At 42.9% G+C, this 22,622-nt stretch overlaps 2 protein-coding genes across 3 annotated transcripts; one reads left to right on the plus strand and one right to left on the minus strand.

Annotated features, from left to right (window-relative positions):
- Positions 1-7,301: 7,301 nt before the first annotated feature.
- Positions 7,302-16,322, minus strand: si:ch211-153b23.3 (uncharacterized). The gene is made up of 11 exons (XM_056285199.1): positions 16,163-16,322; positions 12,064-12,243; positions 10,296-11,774; positions 10,104-10,196; positions 9,861-9,965; positions 9,529-9,638; positions 9,247-9,438; positions 8,763-8,925; positions 8,473-8,638; positions 8,066-8,160; positions 7,302-7,932 (listed from the first exon to the last, which is right to left on the minus strand). Exons 2-11 carry the CDS (start codon positions 12,218-12,220, stop codon positions 7,847-7,849), a joined length of 2,646 nt encoding a protein of 881 aa, XP_056141174.1. The 5' UTR covers positions 12,221-12,243; positions 16,163-16,322; the 3' UTR covers positions 7,302-7,846.
- A 231-nt stretch (positions 16,323-16,553) lies between these two features.
- irg1l (immunoresponsive gene 1, like) lies at positions 16,554-22,119 on the plus strand. 2 transcript variants are annotated; one of them, XM_056285210.1, is made up of 6 exons: positions 16,554-16,706; positions 17,357-17,411; positions 17,811-17,998; positions 18,905-18,997; positions 19,413-19,618; positions 20,378-22,119. In XM_056285210.1, the coding sequence occupies exons 1-6, from the start codon at positions 16,689-16,691 to the stop codon at positions 21,300-21,302; spliced, it is 1,485 nt and encodes a 494-aa protein (XP_056141185.1). In that variant the 5' UTR covers positions 16,554-16,688; the 3' UTR covers positions 21,303-22,119. The 2 variants fall into 2 exon arrangements, with proteins under 2 accessions (XP_056141185.1, XP_056141195.1); XM_056285220.1 differs by lacking the exon at positions 17,811-17,998 and having other exon boundaries at positions 16,664-16,706.
- The last annotated feature ends 503 nt before the right edge of the window (positions 22,120-22,622 follow it).

Consider the following 22,622-nt stretch of genomic DNA (forward strand, 5'->3'; position numbering starts at 1 on the left):
ACTCCATGGATCTCACCACAAATGTCCAACTGCAGGTGTTCCCAGGGCTGAGAGGGCCAGGTGAGAGGTTGCAGGGGTGGGGGAGCCTGGTGGCCAGTCTTGCCACTCACAAGGCAGGCAGAACAGTCCTTCACCAGAGCCTCAATATCTCTGTCTATCCCCGGCCACCACACCAGGTCTCGGCAGCGCTGTTTCAGTTTCACAATGCCCAGGTGGCCTTCATGCGCCGTATTCAAAACACGTGCACGGAGAGCAGCTGGGACCACTGTGCAAAACCCACGTGCCACGCAGGTGTCGTTCCAGCAGGAGAGCTCCTGTCTGACTCGGGCGAACGCAGCCAGCTCCTCTGGGACCTTGTGAGGCCAGCCGTTCTGGATGTAGGTGCGGAGCTGGGAGAGGACAGGGTCCTGTTCGGAGGCTGCCCTCAGCTCCTGCAGAGAGACAGTGGCCTGGAGGGGTGTGTGTAGCATTTGGACAATGTCCTTTTCCACACAGTCAGTGTCCGTCTGTGGAGCTGGGGTGGAGACAGAGCGAGAGAGCAGGTCGGCGACAACATTGTCTCTGCCTGGGGTGAACTGCAGGCCGAAGTTGTACTGGTGGAGGCGGTCAGACCAACGGTGCAGCCTCAGGGGTTTGTGGCCTGTCCCAGAAGTGGACAGCAGCGTTGTCAGGGCCTGGTGATCTGTCCTGAGGGTGAAGGAGCGGCCATAGAGGTAGAGGTGCCACCTTTCACAAGCCCAGATACAGGCTAATGCCTCACGCTCACCCACGGAGTACCGCTGCTCGGTCAGGTTGAGGGCACGGGAGGCGAAGGCAATGGGCTTCTCCACACCGTTCTGGGTTTGAGACAGCACGGCCCCTATCGCTGTGGCTGATGCGTCACAGGTCACAAAGGTGGAGCTGGAGATGTCGAAGTGAGCCAACACTGGTGGTGAAGTCAGTTGAGTCTTGAGATCACGCACAGCGTCACTGCATGCCTTTGACCACACCCATGGCTCGTCCTTACGCAGCAGCTGGCGCAGGGGGGCTGTGGTCGCAGAGTACTGGGGAAGAAACCTCAGGTAGTAACTTGTCATACCCAGGAAGGAGGCGACCTGGGCGGCCGAGCTGGGCTCAGGGATGGCCTGAATGGCGTCCACGTTGGATTGTAGTGGAGTTACACCGCTCGCTGACAGCCGGAACCCCACGAAGTCGATGGCTGGCACAGAGAGGACACATTTCTCAGCATTGAGAGTTAGCTTGTGCTTGGACAGGGCTGCGAAGACCATGTTAAGGCGCTTGTCGTGGATTTCACTGGTGGGCCCGTGTACCACTATATCGTCCAGATAAATGGCCACGCCCAGTATGCCAGCCAGCACGGAGACCATGATTTTCTGGAAGCAGCTAGGGGCGGAGCTGAGACCGAAAGGCATCCTGGTGTAGCGAAACACTCCTGCATGTGTCACAAAGGCTGTGAGGTTTCGGCTGCTGGGGTGGAGGGGCACCTGTAAGTACCCCTGTCTGAGGTCGAGCTTGGAGAACACCTCAGAGCCATAGAACTGAGCAGTGAGTTCTTCTGAGGTGGGCAGTGGATACTTATCAGGGACCACTGCCTTATTTACTGCACGTAGATCGACGCAGACACGCAGGCCCCCCGACTTCTTCTTAGCCATCACGAGGTTTGAGACCCAAGGTGATGCGTCCACCGGTTCAATGATGCCAGCTTCCAGCAGTTGTTGCAGCTCGGCAGAGACCCCATCACGGAGAGCCAACGGGATGTGGCGCAGTGGTTGGATGACAGATTTCACAGCAGGGTTGAGGAGAGGTTGATGGGTGAAGGCGGAGAGGCAGCCCAGCCCCATAAACAGCGATGGCCACTTCTGCTGCCAAGGTGTGGCGACAGTCAGGATTGCTGCCCCCCTTGTGTCTAAGAGGGAGAACCCCAGAGCGGAGAACAGGTCCAGGCCCATCAGGTTGGCCCCACGGCGTGCCACATGAAAAACTGCATTGGGCACCAGCTTGGTTCCATAGCGGACAGTCAGTTGGAGAGAGCCAACCAGATCGATTTTGGAGTCACCATACCCACAGAGGACAGCTGAGGGTGCGGACAGTGGCAGTGAACCGAAAAATTGACTGTAGGTATCAACATTCAGGAGAGACACACTTGCACCGGTGTCCAACAGCAGGGGGATGCACACATCATTAATGTTGACTGTGCATGATTTGAATGACACTGGCCCAGAGCTCACCTTGTGAATGACGGCGGTTGAAGACTGGGGGGTGTGGCCCTCTGACCCAGCCGGGGAAGATCGACAGACGTTGGCAAAGTGATTGTGCTTACCGCAGCTACGGCATGTCTGGCCACGGGCAGGGCAGTTCTGAGCCCTTGAAACATGAGACCGAGACCCACAGTTACCACAGGACTGTTGAGGGCGGGGCCGAGAACGCCGTCGTTGCAGTTGCAAGACGTCCCCAGTGGAGTCGGCGCCCGCCTCGCTCTGGTTGGGTTGCGTCCCGAGGGGCAGCCGTGAGTAGAGGGAGGAGTCGTTGGCAGCTTGACTGGAGGTGGCCACTTGCTGTGTATTTAGCATAGCAGCACACTCAGCTGCTCCCTCAACCTGTAGTGCGATGGTAATTGCTCTGGACAGCAGCAGATCGTCTTTTTCCAGCAGGAGAGTCTCACGCACCTTTGCGTTGTTGGTGTGTTCGATTAGCTGGTCACGAACCATCTCGTCCTGAAGCGCGCCGAACTTGCATGAGCTAGCTAGCCCTCGCAAATTAGCTACGTACTGCCGCACAGACTCACCAGGCAGTTGGTGTCGCTGACGGAATATAAATCGCCGAAGGAGGGCACTCTGTGGAGCAGCGAAATGGGTGCTCATAAGTCCCACAGCTTCGGCAAAGCTTGTGACGTTCCCCAGAGACCCGAGCACACGATGACCCTCTGCTCCCAAGCAGTGTAGCAACAGAGCCGTCTTCCTAGCCTGGCTCACGTCGTCGAGCCCTGAGGCGATGATGTAATTTTCAAAACTATGTAGCCAGCGAGTCCATGGTACCGGAGGCTCGCCAGGTAATGCCAGGAAGGGGGCAGGTGGTGGGAGAGAGATATCAGCCATCCTCGTCGCCAATATTGTATTTTTTAAATCACGTCAGGACACAGCGCTGTCGCTCGACACATCCTCTCCGTGGCATTCTTTATTTAGACTGACACGGCATCAAAGGCAGACCCGATCAAACAACCCAGAGCCCGCAGGCATCACCAATCGATCCCAGCACAATAGAACAGCACCAAATCAAATGCAGCACTGTCGATGTGTGCATACATAACAGTAACAGGACTTTTTTCTCTAATTACATCTGTTTCACAAGTGTAATTTATTGTATTTTAATAAGAGATCTCGCTCCCGTTTGCATTGTTAAAAGTTACTGCATAAAAATTCTGTTGTTACATATATCTGAAAGTTACTGAATACATATTCTGTTTTGTTACATATATCTGAACGTTACTGCATAAGAATTCTGTTTTGTTAACTAAATCTAAGTTACAACTGAAAGCTCTTATTTTTGCCCCAAAGAGTGAATAAATGCTAGAATGCAGTTTCTACTGTTTCTACAAATTGCAACCCCCCTCCCCCAAGATCAGGTGGAGGGGTCCTCAGGGTAGATTAAAAATACACAGGGGGTCCAGGACCCCAAAAAGGTTGAGAACCACTGTCCTACAGCACAGTCTCCCCGTCACGTCACTGGGGCATTGAAATTTCCCCCCATTATTTTATTGTTGTGGCGGACACTAGGGGCTATGCCTCTCACCCCGCAGGACTGTGAGCTGGGGGCGTGGTTTATGTTCCCGGGCTCTCTGGTGCAAGGTTGTTCCTGTTTCAGCTTGGTTTTGGAGCTGAGGAATAAAGTTCAAACTCGCCTTCGTCTCCTGTGTTTTTCCTCATCCTGCCACATTGATTGTATTCATTTATTTAGTTTTTTTGTTTTATTAGGACCACAGGGAAGACTGCACCCTACTGACCCACCAATACCACTTCCAGCAACAACTGAGTTTTTTCGGGAGGTCTTCCATCCAAGTACTAGCCAAGCCCACACCTGCTTCGCTTCTGTCATTCAGCAGAACCAGGGTACATGCAGAGATGGGTACAAATATATCAAAAAGTATCTTGTTACAAATTACAAATGCTTGATCCTCAAATGTATCAAAATAAAAGAAAAAATACTGGTATGAGTAAATGTATTTAATTAAAATACAAGTAATTTGTCATTTGAAAATACAAAAATACATTCTATACACACTGATAACCACATTTTAATCATTTAGTACCTTCAAAATGGGTCTGACCTTAACCCCCCCTGCGTTGAAAAGATGAGCTCTGCTAATTTCCCCACATCATAGATTTGAAGTGGCAAATCAGGATATCTTGGAGGTGGGAGGCTGCAAATTCAGAGGTGCATGCTGGGTGGTTTCTGTCAGTAAAAGCGACCATTGACTGACTGACAGTGAAGAGCCAATTGAAATGCAACTGGGGGAATTGAACAGTTAAGGCCACAGTGATTGTTTAGTTCTTTCAGAAGACAATAAGACCGGGCATTTAACAGATGCCTTTTTCAAGCACGATAAATATAAGTGCAATCAAGTCAAGTCAAGTATTGTATAGCCCAAGATCACAAATTTGCCTCAAGGTGCTTTACAGCAACATCGTGTCCTTAGACCCTCGCATCGGATAAGGAATGGAGTTGGTACATTTCTGAGATCTCCAACTTTACAAGCAACCAATTAAATGAGTGCAACAAAAAACAAAAAAAACACACATTACACCACCATTACAACAGAGTATGATACAGTACAAAATAGTAGAAGAGAAAGAGAAACACCCCCCTTCCCTCCAATGCCAACAACCCAAAAAAAGAATATACTCCTTTGTTTACCCCCTAACACTGCAGTCCTTCCATTTCTGTTTTAGTTGTTTATCATGGATCATATCATGCTCCTCATGGATCATCTGGCTAGCATTGGAGTTGGGGGCACTGTGTATCAATGGTTTGCTTCCTACCTTACAGACAGGACACATTTTGTACAAATTCAGAATTACCGGTTAGAAATTTTGATAGTTCCTCTTGGAGTTCCACAGGGTTCAGTGTTGGGAACATTCCTATTTATTATTTACCTCCTCCCTCTTGGCAACATCTTCTGGTATTATGATATTCATGCTGATGATACACAGCTTTATGTGTCCACTAAACCCACTTCCACCCTCCCCTCCATTACCCTCACTGCTTGTCTCCATGATATACAGATATGGATGACTAACAACTATCCAGAATTCAACCATTGTAAGACTGCGCTACCCCTCATTGGCATTAAATCTACACTTTCAAAAACTAATATTTGCTCATATGGTAGTACGTAAGGGCACATGTGGGTATCCGTCATTTCATGTGACTAGAGTGACAAACAAGTGTGGCAAGTAGCACAAGGCCATATAACCAGGACATAACGTCATTAGAAGATAAACTTGTTTATGCCCAAAAGTATGATGAGCGACATTCCATCATGTATTACTCAGAAAAACAATAGTAGCATGTCAAGACAACCATTAGACTGTCAAAGGGCGATGACTGAAGACATCCTAACGTCATCCTTGCATCGATAGAGAGGCTCCTGCTCCGCCAACATGTCCTGATCAACAAGAACCTTGATTAACAGCAGGACATTGACTGACGCAAGTAGATTGTTCACTAGATTTGTAAATGGTATAAAGACAGGGAGGCTTTTGTCTGATTTTCAGTCACTCTGCAGACCTGACTCAGACTTTGTTGATATGTCAATAAAAGTCTTATTTTGAAGGATCCTTGTCTCATTGACTTTTTTTGCAATTTCTCTGTATCACTGGCCACCACACTCACTCCCCATTTCTGGAGCCACCATTTCTGGAGCCACCATACCTTTCTCCTTTTAGGCTAAGAGCTTTGGTGTTATCCTAGACAGCACCTTTTCCTTTTCCAGTCATATACACAATGTCTCCCGGATTGCCTTTTCCCATCTACAAAACATCTCCAGACTACGCCCTGCTTTAACACAATGATCCATGGAAGTCTTAGTCAATGCTTTTGTCACATCATGCATTGACTACTGCAATGCGATCGTGGCAGGCATCCCAAACAAACTTACTGACCAACTTCAACTCATCCAGAATTCTGCAGCACGGGTTACTACACATTCAAACATGTCTTTCCCCTGCTGTTTCAATTACACTGACTTCCTGTATCACAGCAGATTAACTATAAAATTGTATTATTAACAATCAAAGCTCTTCATAATCTATCCTCTGCTTATCTCATAGACCTCCTTCAGACTTACACTCCATCTCGCTCTCTGCGGTCTTCATCAGCAGGTCCATTGACACTACCAGCCATTACCCTCAGCACAATGGGTGCCAGGGCTTCTTCCTATGCTGCACCCAAACTCTAGAACTCCATTCCTCATCACATCTGCATACTGGACTTCATTACAGATTTCAAAACTGCTCTTAAAACCCACCTTTTTAAACTAGCATATTCACTTTAACAGCATTAAATTCATTGTATTTGATGTAAATTGACCTTGAGTGTTATGAAAAGCACCTTTAAATAAAATGCATTATTATTTTTTCATTATTATTATTTTATTATTATTATTATTATTATTATCACAATAACCATGGACACTTCACACGATATCACTATATTACACTACCTGCTTACATATGCAAAAATACCATATACCAAGAATCCAGCTGAGGTTCATCACATCAAACTATTTGGTAATGTAAAATTTAACATCAAACCAAAACTAGTTTTCAAATAACACTCCTTCAAATACTTCAGACCTCGTTTTGGGAGAAATCATTGGGAAAAGATTCTTGTAATCATAATTTCGACAACAAAATCTCACTCACAACTGTAATATTCAAATAGTGGCACATTTTTCTTCTGTTTGAATGCTCTTTTGGATAACGCTGGATTAATATTTGATGTGTCGAATCCAACCCTTAATCTAACGCTTGCTCTGCCTCATTAACCTTGGTTTAATCACTGCCTTGTTACTTTCAGCTCTTGTAAGACTGATGTTAAAAAGCTTCTTCTTCTCTTTTTAAAAAAAATAAAACTCCTAGTTTTATTTTGTTGGAGTCCTAAATCTGTACCGGTAAGTCAGTCTGTTATTTATTCAATGATGAAAACAGTAGTCGGTTCTACCATAATGATTTAATGACCTCTTTATATATTGGTTTAAAAATAAAAAATAAAAAACATAGAGACGGACCCACTTTGAATAAATGCAATAGTTTTATTTCAAAGTTGTGAATAACATTAAACACTGCATAGAATTGACATGGCATTCCATACTGAAAAAGCTATCAAAGATAATAGTGAAAGAATAGCTTGATCATTTATAAGTTTTGTTGAGTTATTGTCCCTTTTGAACAACTTAATTTCCCTGTATATTCTAATATTTTCATACTGCATTAGAGAAAAAAAGTTTAAAAAAATATTCTATCCAAGATTATAAAATTAGTTTAAACATAGAGCAGCAAGGAAGCAAAATTACAAAGTATTAACAATTCCCATTAACCTAAATGTAGGGTGATTAAGACTTACAAGTACAAAAATAATTCATACTTTTATAATAAACTTTATTTTTAAAACAATCATGCTATTATATCCTCTGAAACTAATACGCTGACATGGTTTATATATTCAGAAATAACAAACAATATAAAACTACATTTTTTTTTTCAAATTTCCAACCTCCAATCTACTTCAATAAGTCTTTCAAGTGATATTTTCCATTTAAAAAATATTTCCTGAGTGGGGAAAAAAAGCATCACAGCATACTGCTTTTCACACAGTCAAAGATCTGTCGAACTTTAGCTGCAGGGACACAGCCTTCCCTCACAATAGTAATGGTCCCTGTGGAAACAAGAACACAGTATTGAATTAGATGCTGGGGGGGGGCGGTCACTGAGCTATTCATGTTATCCTCCAGGACTGATATTAATTTGTAAACTGTACAAGTTTCACTGAAAAAGAGCCTGCATTGTACCCTCATCAATCTTTAGGCAGTTGACCACAGTGGAGGCCACAACTTCATTAGACTCCCCATCACATAGCACCCCCTGGATCTTGTGTCCCAGTCGGCTGCAACAAACAGTTGTTATCGAAGAGAATAAATGAAGTATGTGACGTTATCATGCATGAATAACAATATACAAATAAAGGGTTTGTTTATATATTTGGCATTCTGGTACACCAAACACACCCAGCCCCTCTGATGAAACAGATCACATTTGCTGCAGTGAAAGCAACAGCAATGAACCTCTTCTACTTTGAAATCCAAGCACCAAACTTTGCAGTGCTCTCGAAATTAAAACATGATGCACAGTAGTCATGGTTTGAAACAGCCAATCTTGAGGACTTAAGCACAACAGAGTCCTGTGAGGTGCGGCTTACCTGATCACCATGCTGTGGTGCGTACTGTCCGGTTCACCGCTTGGGTTGGCGGAGGTAATAGCGAGCGGTCCGGTGATGTGGCACAGGTGTGCGGTCACGGTGTGGTCAGGGACACGGATCATGATGCTGTCATTTGTCCCCACACGGTCATAAGCTGGTCCCAAACCTAAACAAGGCAAAATAAAGGTGAAGGGGATCCCTGGCCATAACAGATTTTAGGAGAACTAAAGATAGTGCAAACTGATTGCTATAGGATAGATGTTCAGTTTTAGCAGGCAGGGTGTCTATACCCAGTCTGAAGAGCCAGTCTCCCTTGCTGACGATGCAGCTGATGCCTCCAGGGTACACATTTCTCATGAACTCCCAGAGAAGCGAACTGAAGGGGGGTTTGACTGCCACCAGCTGCTCCACGCTTGAAATACAAATGCAAATGGGTTTTTCTGCTGGTCTGTCCTGCAAGTGGTCAAAGATGATATAGGTTTATGTTTTAACACAAAATATTTGACTGAACTTTGAACAAAATGCAGTTTGAAAACTTAATAATGATAATAATACAGTCAGTGTATTTTACATTAAAAGAAGCAGGCAAATCACTGATAAGCAGGAAAAATAGACACAAAAAAGTCAGTTAAAAAGTGTTTTAGAATAAACAGTTCTGTTCGCCATAGTTGATTTCACATATATCATGTGTCAGTAATAGAGATAGCTGCACTTGTTTCTGGGACATGTCGCACACTACAGAATATTATGACACCAAATGGCCTCCATTCTTACTTTAATGCTGTAGATCCTCTCTATGGCCTGGGGTTTTTTGCAGGATGCAGCCAGGGCATACACTGTGTCAGTTGGGATACCACACACACCACCTTCCTCCAGTAGTCCAGAGATCTTTAGAAGACCACTTGTAAGTCGAGAGTCAGCCACAGCACAAGGTAGCTCTTGGGCTGCCTCCTGCTTCTTGTCATGCTGAGGTCATAGATGGAGAGAGTTTTTCATGAATAGAACAGAATAGAATAGAATTGAATAGAATAGAATGTGGAGTTCCCAAGCAATCACCTTTAATATGCATGGGCCCATTGGCAGCAGTGTTTGTGAGAAGATGCAGTTGACCAGTGATGCCAAGGCTCCATATATACAAATTATTGAGAACACTGCGAGCATGGCAACTGTAAGAATAAATTTACTGAAATGTTATAAATATCAAAATTCTATTTTTAGACAGAGGTTAAGTCTAAGCCTTATATGTTCTGTTCCTAAAACGTTCTGTTCAAAAAAATTGCAGATCCATTTTGATCATTCAAAGAACCAAGTGGCAAATTGTCCAAATATTTGTACTCACAAGTATAACAATGTGATTCTTAAGTGGTGGTATGATAAGAACTCCTTACTTTCTAGTTGGTATGGCAGTTTCTGCAGGGTGGAGAGAAGGAAACACACCAGTACCACCTCCATGATTGTTGTTAGAAACAGCAGAACCAAGTTTTTGTATGCCGCTGAAAAAGACCATGGAATAAATTACAATCATACAGTTGCTGAGGCATGCAAAACAGAATGACATTTCCTGTTGGTTAAAATAAAAAGATAACCATAACTATTTGTGCCTATATACAATAGAATCTAACTGAGCTCACCAATCAGCATAAGGAAAGCATTAATGACCAGAAAAGCAATGGCTCCCGCTGTGAAACCGGAGGTTGCCGTTGCAGAATGCTGGAGCAAGTTACCTGGAACAGTATGATTTGTTAATAGTAGTACAATGATGTTGTGTGTATTTCAGTAACCTTTATACTTATTATAGAGCAAAACAAATTAAACAAAAATACCTGCAAACCTAAACCAAGTCCAGGCAGCCCACACTGCTAGGTAAAAGGATGGGATAACCGATCCAAAGCGTCCTCCTTGCCGGACCTGCAGCCGGCTGACATATGCCTGGATGAGGCCTCCAGATATGAGCACCCAAGGAACAGTCAGATGGAGAAAGGAAGAATTCATGCTGGACACACTAGTATGGAGTGCTGAGAGAGCTGCCATACCATTGCAGAGGTAGAACAAGGCATCTGGAGTCTGATCAGTATGGACTGACAGCCCCTGATCTCTTACTTTGGACCTGCAGCAACCCAGAATCCTCATAAGTTTATCATTTGAGATGGGCTGGAAGCCTACAGGGATCAGGGATTTCTCTGCAATGGAGTTGATGAGACGGGAGAAGGTGCCATATAGTGAAGCTGCGGTAAACAGGGAGCAGACTACACCAAAAAATATGTAGTATCCTTTAAGAGGGATCTGGGGGACAGTGGAGATTGTGAGCAGAAAAAACAGTACATTATGAATCAACTCCATGGTATCTGTTTTGAGGCTTCCTATGCAGAGCACTAAAGCTGCTGCCACAAAGAACCAGTTCCCCACCATGTGTTCTCTCGCAGAAGCCACTTTACTGTCCTCTATAATCAGAGTATATGCCACAAACTCCTCCCAGGCCTTGATAAGCCAGTATGTAGCATGAAGGCCAAACTTAGTGGTATGGTAGCAATCTTGGCGCAAGTGGGCATAGTAGCTGGAGAGCAGCTGGGCACCTGAGATAATAGAGACCCATGTAACACCTAATGCAAAGGACTTCATATATCCAAAGCTGTAGAAAAGAAAGACAAATGGAGAAACAGTGTCGCATAAAAAACCCAGGGCCATTGGTTCAGCATATTTTGTGTTCTTCTTTTTCTCCTGGCCAACAGACTGGTTACTTGCTGAATTGGCCGTGCCTAGCAGAAGGACGTTGAAGAGGGGAGTTCCAAAGCCCTTGAGTGATAAACGTTGAGTGAGGCCTTTGGCAAGAAGTGCAGCCGAGCCGTAGATAGCAAAGAGCAAAATGAGAAGCTCCAGGATCCCAGAGATTACAAGTGCCCATGAACTGGCCACCAGAGCCACTGCTTCAAACACTAGGGTTAACGTGATGGCCCCAAAAACAAAAGGCATGATGTAGTTGACTGTGGCAGAGCAAAAAGCAAGGAGAAAAGAGAGTAGAATATAGGGTATCAGGCCGGAGATAGCTGATTCTGTTAGGTACGAGGATGAATTACTAGCAAGAGTCAGGTTATCTGACAAGGACATGTTGTTCATAATCGGTAGGATCATTTCTGTAGTGGGAGTTTCAACTGCAGCACCATTGTAGATCCGGGTAGCACCATAACTGGCCCAGAGAGCAGCATACCCAATGAAAGCAGTGCCACTTAGGTGGTCATATTTTCGGAATGACAGCAAGCCAGCTATCAGTTGACATATACCACCAATCACGATGAGATGAACACCTGCAATGGAGGCATAAGTTTTAGTTTTTTGTTTCTCTAACATCATTTACTTATGCATTTATGTATCAATACTAGTACCCCCACTGTATTCAGGAATGTCATACTTGTGCATTGTTTTGTGTGAAAATGTGTAAAAAACAGTAATTTAACTGGGGCAACATCAGAACTGTAACTGTCACAGACCACAATGTGGAGTAGTGGCTAATGTGTAAGGCAGTAAATCAATGTACAGGTTCGAAATTGGCTAAAATTGCACCATAAATAAAATCACATTTTCCAGACGTTTCACCTGCAAGAATGTTCTCTACCCCTTCTGGCTGTATTCCAGTGCGTGCAGCATTGAAGTTCTGTAGAAGTACAAGGAATGCACTGATCCCATTGGCTAGCATGCCAAGTACTCCCGGTTCACCATAGAAACTGGCAGGGAAATCATTTGATGTTGCCATGGTAAGCCTGTTCTCAAGTTCAGCTAAAAGAACAAACAAAGGAAGTGATGGCCCAATCGACAAAGAAGAAACATTCAACAATGAATTACGCAATCTGCAAGTTATATTTTGACACCATAACCAATTATGCAATTCATAGGAATTTTCCATCCAGTTAGATCATTTTGCTATTTTGTGTCGTAGCGCGTTTATTGTTCTGTTTTGCTGACTAAAACATACATCATGCGTATGTCTTTTTTTAAGGTTTTGGGTTTTGCTTCTCTTATGACCATGACACCCATGCTGTTGTTGTTGTTTTTTGGAAATCATTGTTATTGTTTTCTTTTTTTGTTTTTTTTTATTGCTTTTATTGCTTGTTTTTTTTTCATTAAGTCATTCTCAGATAAATATTGAGAATGACATACTCTGATATGTGAAAAACTAAGTTTATTATTTAGGTTTATTAAGTGAGCATTAGCGGAGGTAGGGAATTATAAGTAATAACTTCCTCCTGCTCCTTTTCAGATATATATTTGTTGGGTTCTCTATTGAGAATTCTTTTGTTGAATTCTTCTGGCTTCATTTTTATCATTTGTTGTTGTTGTTTTTTGTTTTTGATTTTTTTTTAAATTTATGCTTGGTCATGTTTTCTTTTATTTTGGATGTTCGAAATAAAGACATTTGATTTGATTTGATAACATCTGTTAATTGATTTTGAAAAGCGGTATAGAAATACAACAGAACAAACAAACAACAAATGCACAGTGAATTAGTAAAAAAACAACAACAAAAGAAAAGAAAATAAACATTGGTGGTAAGACAAAAGAGAAGTTACACATAATTCATCACATAAGTTACAAGGTATGACCCTATGACATAGTTGACCTATTTTTCCAATCAGATTGACGACCGGTTACCAGATTTTCCTAGAGAGTCCCTCTCTGTTTAACATAGTGAATTTAATTTTAGTAATACATTTCCTAATTCCTTCAGCCACATATCAAACATTGGGAGTTTCTCAGATTTACAGAATTGTAGTAGCAGTTTCCAGGCTAGCAGTGTGGCTAGAGAGATGGCCTGAGCTTCATACCTTTTTTTGGGGGGGGGGTTCCCCTTTTTCTCCCCAACTGTACCTGTCCAATTACCCCACTCTCTGAGCGATCCTGGTTGCTGCTTCACCCCGTCTGCCAATCCGGGGAGGGCTGCATACTCCACATTCCTCCTCCGATACATGTGGAGTTGCCAGCCACTTCTTTTCACCTGACAGTGAGGAGTTTCGCCAGGGGGATGCAGCACGTGGGAAGATCACGCTATTCCCCCCAGTTCCCCCTCCCCCCTGAACAGGTGCTCCGACCGACCAGAGGAGGTGCTAGTTCAGCGACCAGGAAACATACCCACATGTGGCTTCCCACTCGCAGACACAGTCAATTGTGTCTGCAGGGACACAACTGACATGGTCAATTGTGTCCCTACAGTCACAATTCTAGCCAGAGGTAACAGTGTGATTCGAACTGGCGATTCCCATGTTGGTAGGCAACGGCATAGACTGCTACGCTATCCGGACGCCCCTTCATAACTATCCTTCACCCTACCTGGCTCCACCACCCCAGATAGCATGGTTAGAGGGACAGTGAGAATCATAAGTATATCTATTTTGCATATTTAGCTCAATACTACTGTAAACAAGCAGGGCACAAAGTGAAACCATTGGACATAATGTATGTGGATAACACTAGAGACTCAACCGGTAAAGTTGGATGTAATGTATGTGGATAACACTAGAGACTCAACCGGCAAAGTTGGATGTAATGTATGTGGATAACACTAGAGACTCAACCGGCAAAGTCGAATGTAATTTGTGTGGGTAACACTAGAGACTCAACTGGTAACGTTTATAATTCCATTATAATTCTGTTATCCACTTTCAATGTTGTATTCTGTAAATTGTGTAAACACAACATCCATTCACATTGTCCATCTTGGGAGAGAGATCCCTCCTCTGTTGCTCTCCCTGAGATTTCTTCCTATGTTTTCTCCCTGTTAAAGGTTTTTTTTAGGGAGTTGTTCCTTATCCGATGCAAGGGTCTAAGGACAGAGTGTTGTGTTGCTGTAAAGCCCCTTGAGGCAAATTTGTAATTTGCAATATTGGGCTATACAAATAAAACTGACTTGACTTAAAGTGAGAAATGAATCAATGCCCTGCTATTAGAAATACTCTGCTTAATCCAAATTGAGTATAATTGATAATACATTGATAATAATTGTTTTTAAAACCCCTCTGTTGGTTTTTAAAGCACTGAATGGTTTAAGGCCAAAATATGTCTGACCTACTGCTACACTATGACCCATCCAGACCTCTCACAACACCTGGGACAGGTCTGCTTTCTGTCCCCAGAGGCAGCTTTCAGTTTTTATGCACCACATATCTGGAACAAACTCCCTGAAAACTGCAGGTCTGCTACAACAACCAGTTCTTTTAAATCTAGGCTGAAGACTTTTCTCTTTGCTGCTGCCTTTTGCTGAATAAGGCTTGAAGCTTTTGATTTTCATCTTGTACTGCACTGTAACCTTTACTCTTTTTATTGGTTTTTGAGTTTTTTTGGGGGAGGTTGTTTGTTTTGAGGTTTTTTTTTTTGTTGGGTTTTTTTTTTTTTGCCTTGTGTTGCCTCTCTTGCCTTTATGCCTTCTGTGTTTTGTGTGGAGCATTCTGAACAGCCTTGTTGCGGAGATGTGTTATATTAACACATCTTGCCCTGCCTTGCCTTGGTCACGGGCCAAGATAGGTGTGTTGGAATAAACTTCCAGAAGATTTGAGACTTGCTCCAACACTGGCGACTTTTAAGTCCATAATAAAAATGTTTACATCTACCATTGAATTCTCGTAAACTGCAAACCTTGCACTTTGACTTTTGCAAAGTTGTAAACCTTGCATTACATTTTGATTTTATTATTTTATTCTTTAATTTAAATGTCTTGGTGAATTAGTTGTTAAATTATTTTTTATTGAATATTTTTTTATTTTTATTTTGTTTATATGTGAAGCAGATTGAGTCTGCCTTGTATAAAATGTGCTATAATAAATAAAGTTGCCTTGCCTTGCCTAAATACTGACATTTCTAGACAAGTTCCCTATGGTAATTTTAAGGAGATGAGTGCCCTCTACATGCTAACATATCTACAAACAGTAAAAAGAATCAATATCAAAAGCAAGGGAATGATGCTGTGATAAGAAAGGAACACTTGGATAAGGAACACAAATGTACAAGTTCCTGTCAAAAATAATTGATGGGCTTTTAGTCACATATGACGACTAACTCAAGTGAAAGGCAGGATTTCTTACTCCCTCAGACTATGTTTTCTTGAGTCTTTTCACCCTGATCATTTTCAGAAAGTTGCCGGGTTGTGTTTCTGCCCCTATTGTTGAAGTTTAACAGTGCCAAGAGGTGGGGAGAACACACAGGTTGCTATATTTAGTTTCATTGCAATGATTAACTAAGTAGGCTCCCACCAAAGCCTCCCAGTCAGAAAAAAAGTGCACTTGTGCCAAATGAAAAACTACAGCATATTTAAAATAAATGTTTCACACGCACAACTGGTTTTTACGCATTATGATGGGATAATCACACCACAGCATGACTACATCTGCTTTATGCCAGCATGAAATACTGATTGTTTTGCTTAGATTGTTTTGCTGCTGTTAAGTCCACTGAGGCAAATTTGTAATTTGTGATATTGGGCTATACAAATAAAATTGATTTGATTTTTCATTTGATTTAGAGCATGGTACTATATAGTAGTATATTATTATGTATTGCTCACACATTAATCTGACAGAAGAGAAGCCAGTCATTTTGTCCAAACTGATGTATCATTTTAAAAGTTGCACACAAAATGTGTAAGGAGGACATCTTGATAGCTAATGTCAATTAATGGGGGTGATGAGACAAGAAAGTAAGGACTTACTTGGTGATGATGCTCAGAAAGGTGAAGTGATGAGTTGCTGAAGCAGGCTCTTAAGTTTCTCGTATGGCTTCTCTGGGTGTAGGAGTTCCATGTAAAAATTCACAATACAGCCCAGTTACCCCCTTAAGGGAGATGTCACTGTTTTTCAGCCCCAAGACAATTCACTTCCTCCTCTTCCTCCTCCTCGACGTCTGATGATGATGATAATGAAGATGATGATGATGATGGTGATGGAAATAATGATGGTTAGTTTGGAAATCCCTCCCTTTAACTGGAAACTTTTGTTATGCTCTTGCCCTCCCCAGTTCCTCCCAGCCCAGTTATCGGTTGCATACGTCCATGCTGGGCTATAAAAGACAGGTAGATCTTTACCTGAAAGATATCAGCATTCTTTGTCACATCTTGACAACTGCATATTTCTAACGCTGAAAAATCAGACGGTGGAAACCTCAAAGAAAAGAAGATAAGCTGACAACAAGAAGACAGAGGCCGAAACAGTCTAAAGAAGACAGAAGACAGTTAAACTATGCTCTCCAAACTACAGGTAACGTTCAGAATATTTGGAAGTATTATGCTCAAGTTGAAAGGGATCCAGCTCCCTGATCTGCCAGGGATTGGGAGAAGAGGTTTCTCTCACCCCTGAGAGATTTAAGTGGACTGCTCAGAGTGCTGGACTCTGACTCTCACCATAATGTTAGTTTTAGAGGCATACTACTTCCTTTTGCTAACTACTGACCTGGGTGTACCTGGCAGTATCCACTGCTGTCTCAGTCCACGTCTCCTGGACAGGAAATTCCCTGTCAGTTTAGTGAATAAATAGAATGATAAAAAATTATAAAACCACAAAGATTGGCTATTTAATATTTTGATGTTTTTATTACAGTGTGTCAAATTTTGCAATTAGACATGGGTCCATTTCATAGAATTGTGTTTTCACATTGACTGAACTGCACACTGCACACCTGCACTGCCTTACCTGTACAATGGTTCTTTCATACAAAAAAGCACATGGGCAAAGCAATATTCTTTATAAGTGATTCCTACCGAAAGGCTGATGTAATAAGAAGTGTGTCTGGCCAAGGGGAAAAAAGTGAGAAAAAGGTCACTGCACTCATCCATTATCTCTAATTGATCTTTCACTCTGTCAGAAGTCTCAGAAAACATATTAACCCACCTGATCTCTGCCTCCCACAGAAAACTATTAGACCAGTGTGTGCAATGAGGGGCATACACAAGACCTCAGTGGAAGGTAAGCCAAGTTTGTTGTAACTTTCCATCATGGCTCACATTGATTCTCTTAGATTTCTTGACTATATTTCACTTGAGATGTCATCAGACTGAACATGGAGCAGTTCTCCTCACCTTTCTCTTCCTGTCCACATTACCCTCATTCCATTGCTTAATTTTTTATTGTTTTAAATTCCGTTAGACATCAAATCTATCTTACCTTTCTAACCTACCTTAAAAAATAAAAAAGGCTGTCAACTCACAGCAAGAAGGTCCTGGGTTCGAACTTGGCGGCTGCCCACTGCTCCTAGCTACACAGCTAGAATGGGTAAAATGCAGAGAAAGAATTGCCCCCACGGAGATTAATAAAAGTAGTAAAAAAATGTTTTTAAAAAAAGATCAATTGTCCTCCCTCACATAGTTGTGGAGCATCCAGCCCATGAGAAAACAGTCACTGGCAGCTTTGGGAGGTTCATCAGTGAGATCAAGCCCCAACACCTGTCCTCCACGGTGCTCCACCGAAGTAAAAGGATGGTGCTGGACAGCATCGGAGTAAGCCTCCTCGGCAGCACCACGGATGTGTTTGAACTGGCCCTCCAGCACTGTCTGGTGAGCCAAGGGAAAGGAGCGAAAGAGAAAGTGAAAGAAGGAAAAAAAACTCATCTTCTAACTCCTATCTGATCTGACAGGAAAAAACTGGACCAATCAGAGCAAATCACTGCAAAATGTTACATGTTAACAGATATCCCCGAAGAAAAATCTCCAGTTATTAAAGTTCATTTAATAATAATAGTAATAATAGTAATAATAATAATAATACATTTATACATACCACTTTTCAAAAACAAGTTACAAGGTGCTTTACAAAGACATAAAAACAAGAGAAATTACCAGAGAGATAATAAATGAAAGTAAAATTGATACAGTAATAGTAACAAGCAACAAGGTATAAGTTGCTGACACACAGTAAAAACAAGTAAAGTGAAAACAGAAGAATTGCAGATTTAAGAGAAAGCAATTCGGAAAAAACAAGTTTTTAAGAGAGATTTTAAAGAAGAAACAGAGCTAGCCTGCCTGATCTCCTCCAGCATTTGGTCAAAATAAGGAAAATGGGAACAAATAATTCATTCTTTGATGAGCATTTTCCCTCAGTGACATATTACTTACAAAGACCCTTATTCAGCCTTCACTGTCCAAACAGTTATTACCTGATTTTTCTGTACTGAGTTGTTGAGTCTGCTTTGTGAGTGTGTGTGTGTGTGTGAGTGTGTGTGTGTGTGTGTGTGTGTGAGAGAGAGAGAGAGAGAGAGAGAGAGAGAGAGAGAGAGAGAGAGAGAGAGAGAGAGAGAGAGAGAGAGAGAGAGAGAGAACGAGAGAACGAGAGAGAACGAGAGAGAGAGTAATGAGGAACTAGCTCACTATTCTGGAGGTTTCCAGCCAGAGTATAAAGGCTCTTATTTACAATTTTCTTGTGACCATTCCCTCGAATCAAGTGTCTCTTTCTCTCCTGCTCAGTACATGTACGCTCCTGATGACATCAGCTCGGTGTACGGACGCAGGGGCACAAGGCTTTCCCCAACACTTGCAGCCTTTGTCAATGGAGTGGCGGTGGGTAGACATGGCTAGAACAGATATGTCAGCGGTGTCCCCTGCACACCAGACTGTTTGGGGAACACATAACTATAAAAGCCCATCCCTATAACTAGACCACAGTTTTTTACACTTATGGCACAGTTTAGACAACCATCCACAGGAGGGTCCTAATGGAAATCCTGGGTTGAACTTACTCATACTTCCTTGCACTATGGGCTTTCCCGATATTGGGTCCCAGAGAGTGATATATAATTGCCGTGACTGATCAGAATATAATCTGCTAATACTAAAATGCTTTTGTTCGATACATAGTGTTGGTCAAATAAACAAAATAAAGAGAATAATCGTCCAATTATCCTACTATTGTAAAGTATCTCCTGACAGCATAAACAAGGTTATCATTCAAACTTAAATTGTCTGTTTTCTGCAGACTCACTCCATGGACTTTGATGATACTTGGCATCCTGCAACTCACCCCTCAGGAGCAGTCCTTCCTGCTCTGTTAGCCATCAGTGACATGATGCCAAAGAACAACAAACCCAGTGGCCTGGACATGCTGCTGGCTTTCAACATTGGCATTGAGATCCAGGGCCGACTGATGAGATTCTCCAACGAGGCCCACAACATCCCCAAGAGGTGAGCATCACAGGGCATGTACAGGATTGGACACAGACAGATTTGGTATGCTGGCAACCTTAGGCTTTCAGTATTCAAGATTGTGAGTCTGATTGAACAGTATTAAACAGTTGGCTAAGCATAGATTTGCTGCCAATAAGCACATTTTCATGGACGTAAAGCTGAGTTCGTGACTGAAAATTCAATTTTTTTTCTATAGTTTTTTTTTATAGCTGCAAGGCTAAGCTTCTTGCCTAATAAAGTGAGTTTCGAGGGAGACCCTTATATGTGTGTGTGTGTGTGTGTGTGTGTGCGGCTCTCTGCAGGGTGGTTCAGAGAGGTCTGTGCATTATAAAGTCAAGTCTCTTGTTAGTGTCACTGAGGTGTGAAAGCCCTTTTGCTGCTCTTCCTGAATGTCTGAGGCTCTATGGTAGCATTAAAACAACTAGCAAAGAAGAGAAGAATAGTTTGAGGCCTCTCTTAGGCAGATGTTTATGCAAGGTTAAATAACCCACCACTTTATTTTCTTTTTTGGAGAATACACCGAAGTGATTTATAATCTGTTATTTCCTTTAACATTCTTGAAATAGACCTGTTCTGTCGCACAACAGCTTCACTCACAACAGCTCTGCTGTTACACCATAATGACAGCAGGTGCAGCCAGTTAAAACGCCCTATTAGTCATAAGGGCAAATAGCACCAAAACATCTGACCAAGGTTTCTCTGTCGCTCTCTTTCTGTGTCTCTGTCTACTCTCACCCCTTCCCCCATCTGTATCAGATTCCACCCTCCCAGTGTAGTAGGGACCATGGGAAGTGCAGCAGCCTCTGCCAGTCTCTTATCTCTGGATCGCTACCAGTGCAGCCATGCTTTGGCCATTGCTGCCTCTTTAGCTGGAGCCCCAATGGCGAACGCTGCCACCCAGTCAAAGCCCCTCCACATTGGCAATGCTTCACGACTGGGCATGGAGGCTGCTCTGCTGGCCTCTCGAGGTCTAGAAGCTAGTCCGCTGATCCTGGATGCTGTTGCAGGCGTTGCAGGCTTCAATGCCTTTTATGAAGACTATGTGCCAAAAACTTTGAGCTCACCCAACGAAGGCCATTCCTTCCTGTTAGAGGAGCAGGACATTGGCTTCAAGCGTTTCCCCGCCCACCTGGGGATGCACTGGGTGGTAGATGCAGCCGCATCTGTCCATAAGCTTCTTGTTGGGGCTGATTCTGGCACAGTTGCCCCTCACCAGGTCCAGGACATCCTGCTCAGAATCCCTCAGTCCAAGTACATCAACAGACCTTTCCCTGAGTCTGAGCACCAGGCACGCCACTCTTTTCAGTTCAATGCCTGCAGTGCTCTCCTCGATGGTACAGTGATGGTGCAATCCTTTTCCCCTGCTGCTTTGAGGCGACCTGACCTGCTGGCGCTGTTGAGCCGTGTCCGTGTGGAGCATCCCGACGACAACCCAGCCAACTTCGATCGCATGTATGGCGAAGTCCAGGTGACGCTTGTTGGTGGTGATATTCTGAAAGGTCGCTGTGACACCTTCTATGGCCACTGGCGCAACCCGCTGACCAGCGAGAGTCTGAGGGAGAAGTTCAGGGACAACGCAGGGGCAGTGCTCCCCCCAGAGAGAGTGGAGGGCCTGATTGAGGCAGTAGAGGGGCTGGACAAACTTGGAGACTGCACACCCCTTCTCTTGTGTCTGCAGTGAACCCTCAGGGACAGTTAAAAGAATAACAACAAGACAATAATTATTGCACATAATAGGAACATCGGGCACAAAAATAATAATACCGTTATTGTTTAAGTGCATTTTCACATAGCAGGAATATGACCTGGTGCTTGTGGGAGACAAGAACCAGATATACAAAAAGATCACATATGACAAAATCATTATTTTGACAAAATAAATTATAATAATAAAGTCAAAGATATACGTACAGTACATTCCTTAGCCTAAATCTACCATGCATGATATAGATAACACACACGCATATTACACTTTCAGCAGTATCAGAATTTGGACATACATTTATGAAATATCTGTTTTAATAGTAGATGCTATGCTCAACAATATCTAGAATATAGGTATTTTGCAAAATATAGTTTTTCTAAAGAATCATGTAAATTGTGCATATGTTTATGTATGCTGGGTGATGGCAATGTGTTTTATTGTCCTTTTATTGTACTTTTGCTTGCTGCATTTCTTAGAATCACTCTCATTTGGAAAAATAAAAATTAAGTTCTTGTTGGTGTGAGGGCAGAGGCAAAGTGGGGTTATTCTATGTGGAATTATGTAAAGAATCTAACTTATTTAAAGCAGTCGTGAAGTATTCCACTTTATACTTTCTATGTTTGATGATTGTTTGCACATATGTTCATTCTGGGGCTGTGCCCAGTGTTCGTAAATATGATTTCAGCATGTATAACTTACAATACTTTTTTTTTTACTTTCACATTTATGTACTTTATTATTCAACGTGCTTATTATTCTCATATTGTCTTCATTAAATAAAAGATTTAGAAGCTACTCTGAGCAATTTGTAAATAGCTAAAAAAAACATTTGGGGGTTCAAATTACTTATCCATCCATCCACCCATTTATCATCTACACCCATCTAAGCCAATTCAGGTTGGGGGAATGGAGTCAATTCTGGCATGCATTCGGAGGAAGGCAGGTCGCCAGTCCATCACAGGGCCAAGACTCAATCACTCACACACCAATCAAACCGATGAGCAATTTAGAGACTCCACTTTATCCAACATTCCGTCCTTCGAATGAGATATTAAACCAAGGTCCTGACTCACTGGGGTCATTAAAGATCCCATGGCACTTATCGCAAAGAGTAGGGGGTCCCCCTGTACTACTACCACAACTACTTTTGGCTGCTCTCGTTAGGGGTCGCCACAGCGGATCATCCGTTTCCATTTCTTCCTGTCTTCTGCATCTTCCTGTCACACCAGCCACCCGCATGTCTTCCCTCACCACAGTAGGGGGTCCCCCAGTGTCCTGGCAAAATTCCCAAACTGG

Source organism: Lampris incognitus, chromosome 1, assembly GCF_029633865.1.
Source record: "Lampris incognitus isolate fLamInc1 chromosome 1, fLamInc1.hap2, whole genome shotgun sequence".
Taxonomy (NCBI): Eukaryota; Metazoa; Chordata; class Actinopteri; order Lampriformes; family Lampridae; genus Lampris; species Lampris incognitus.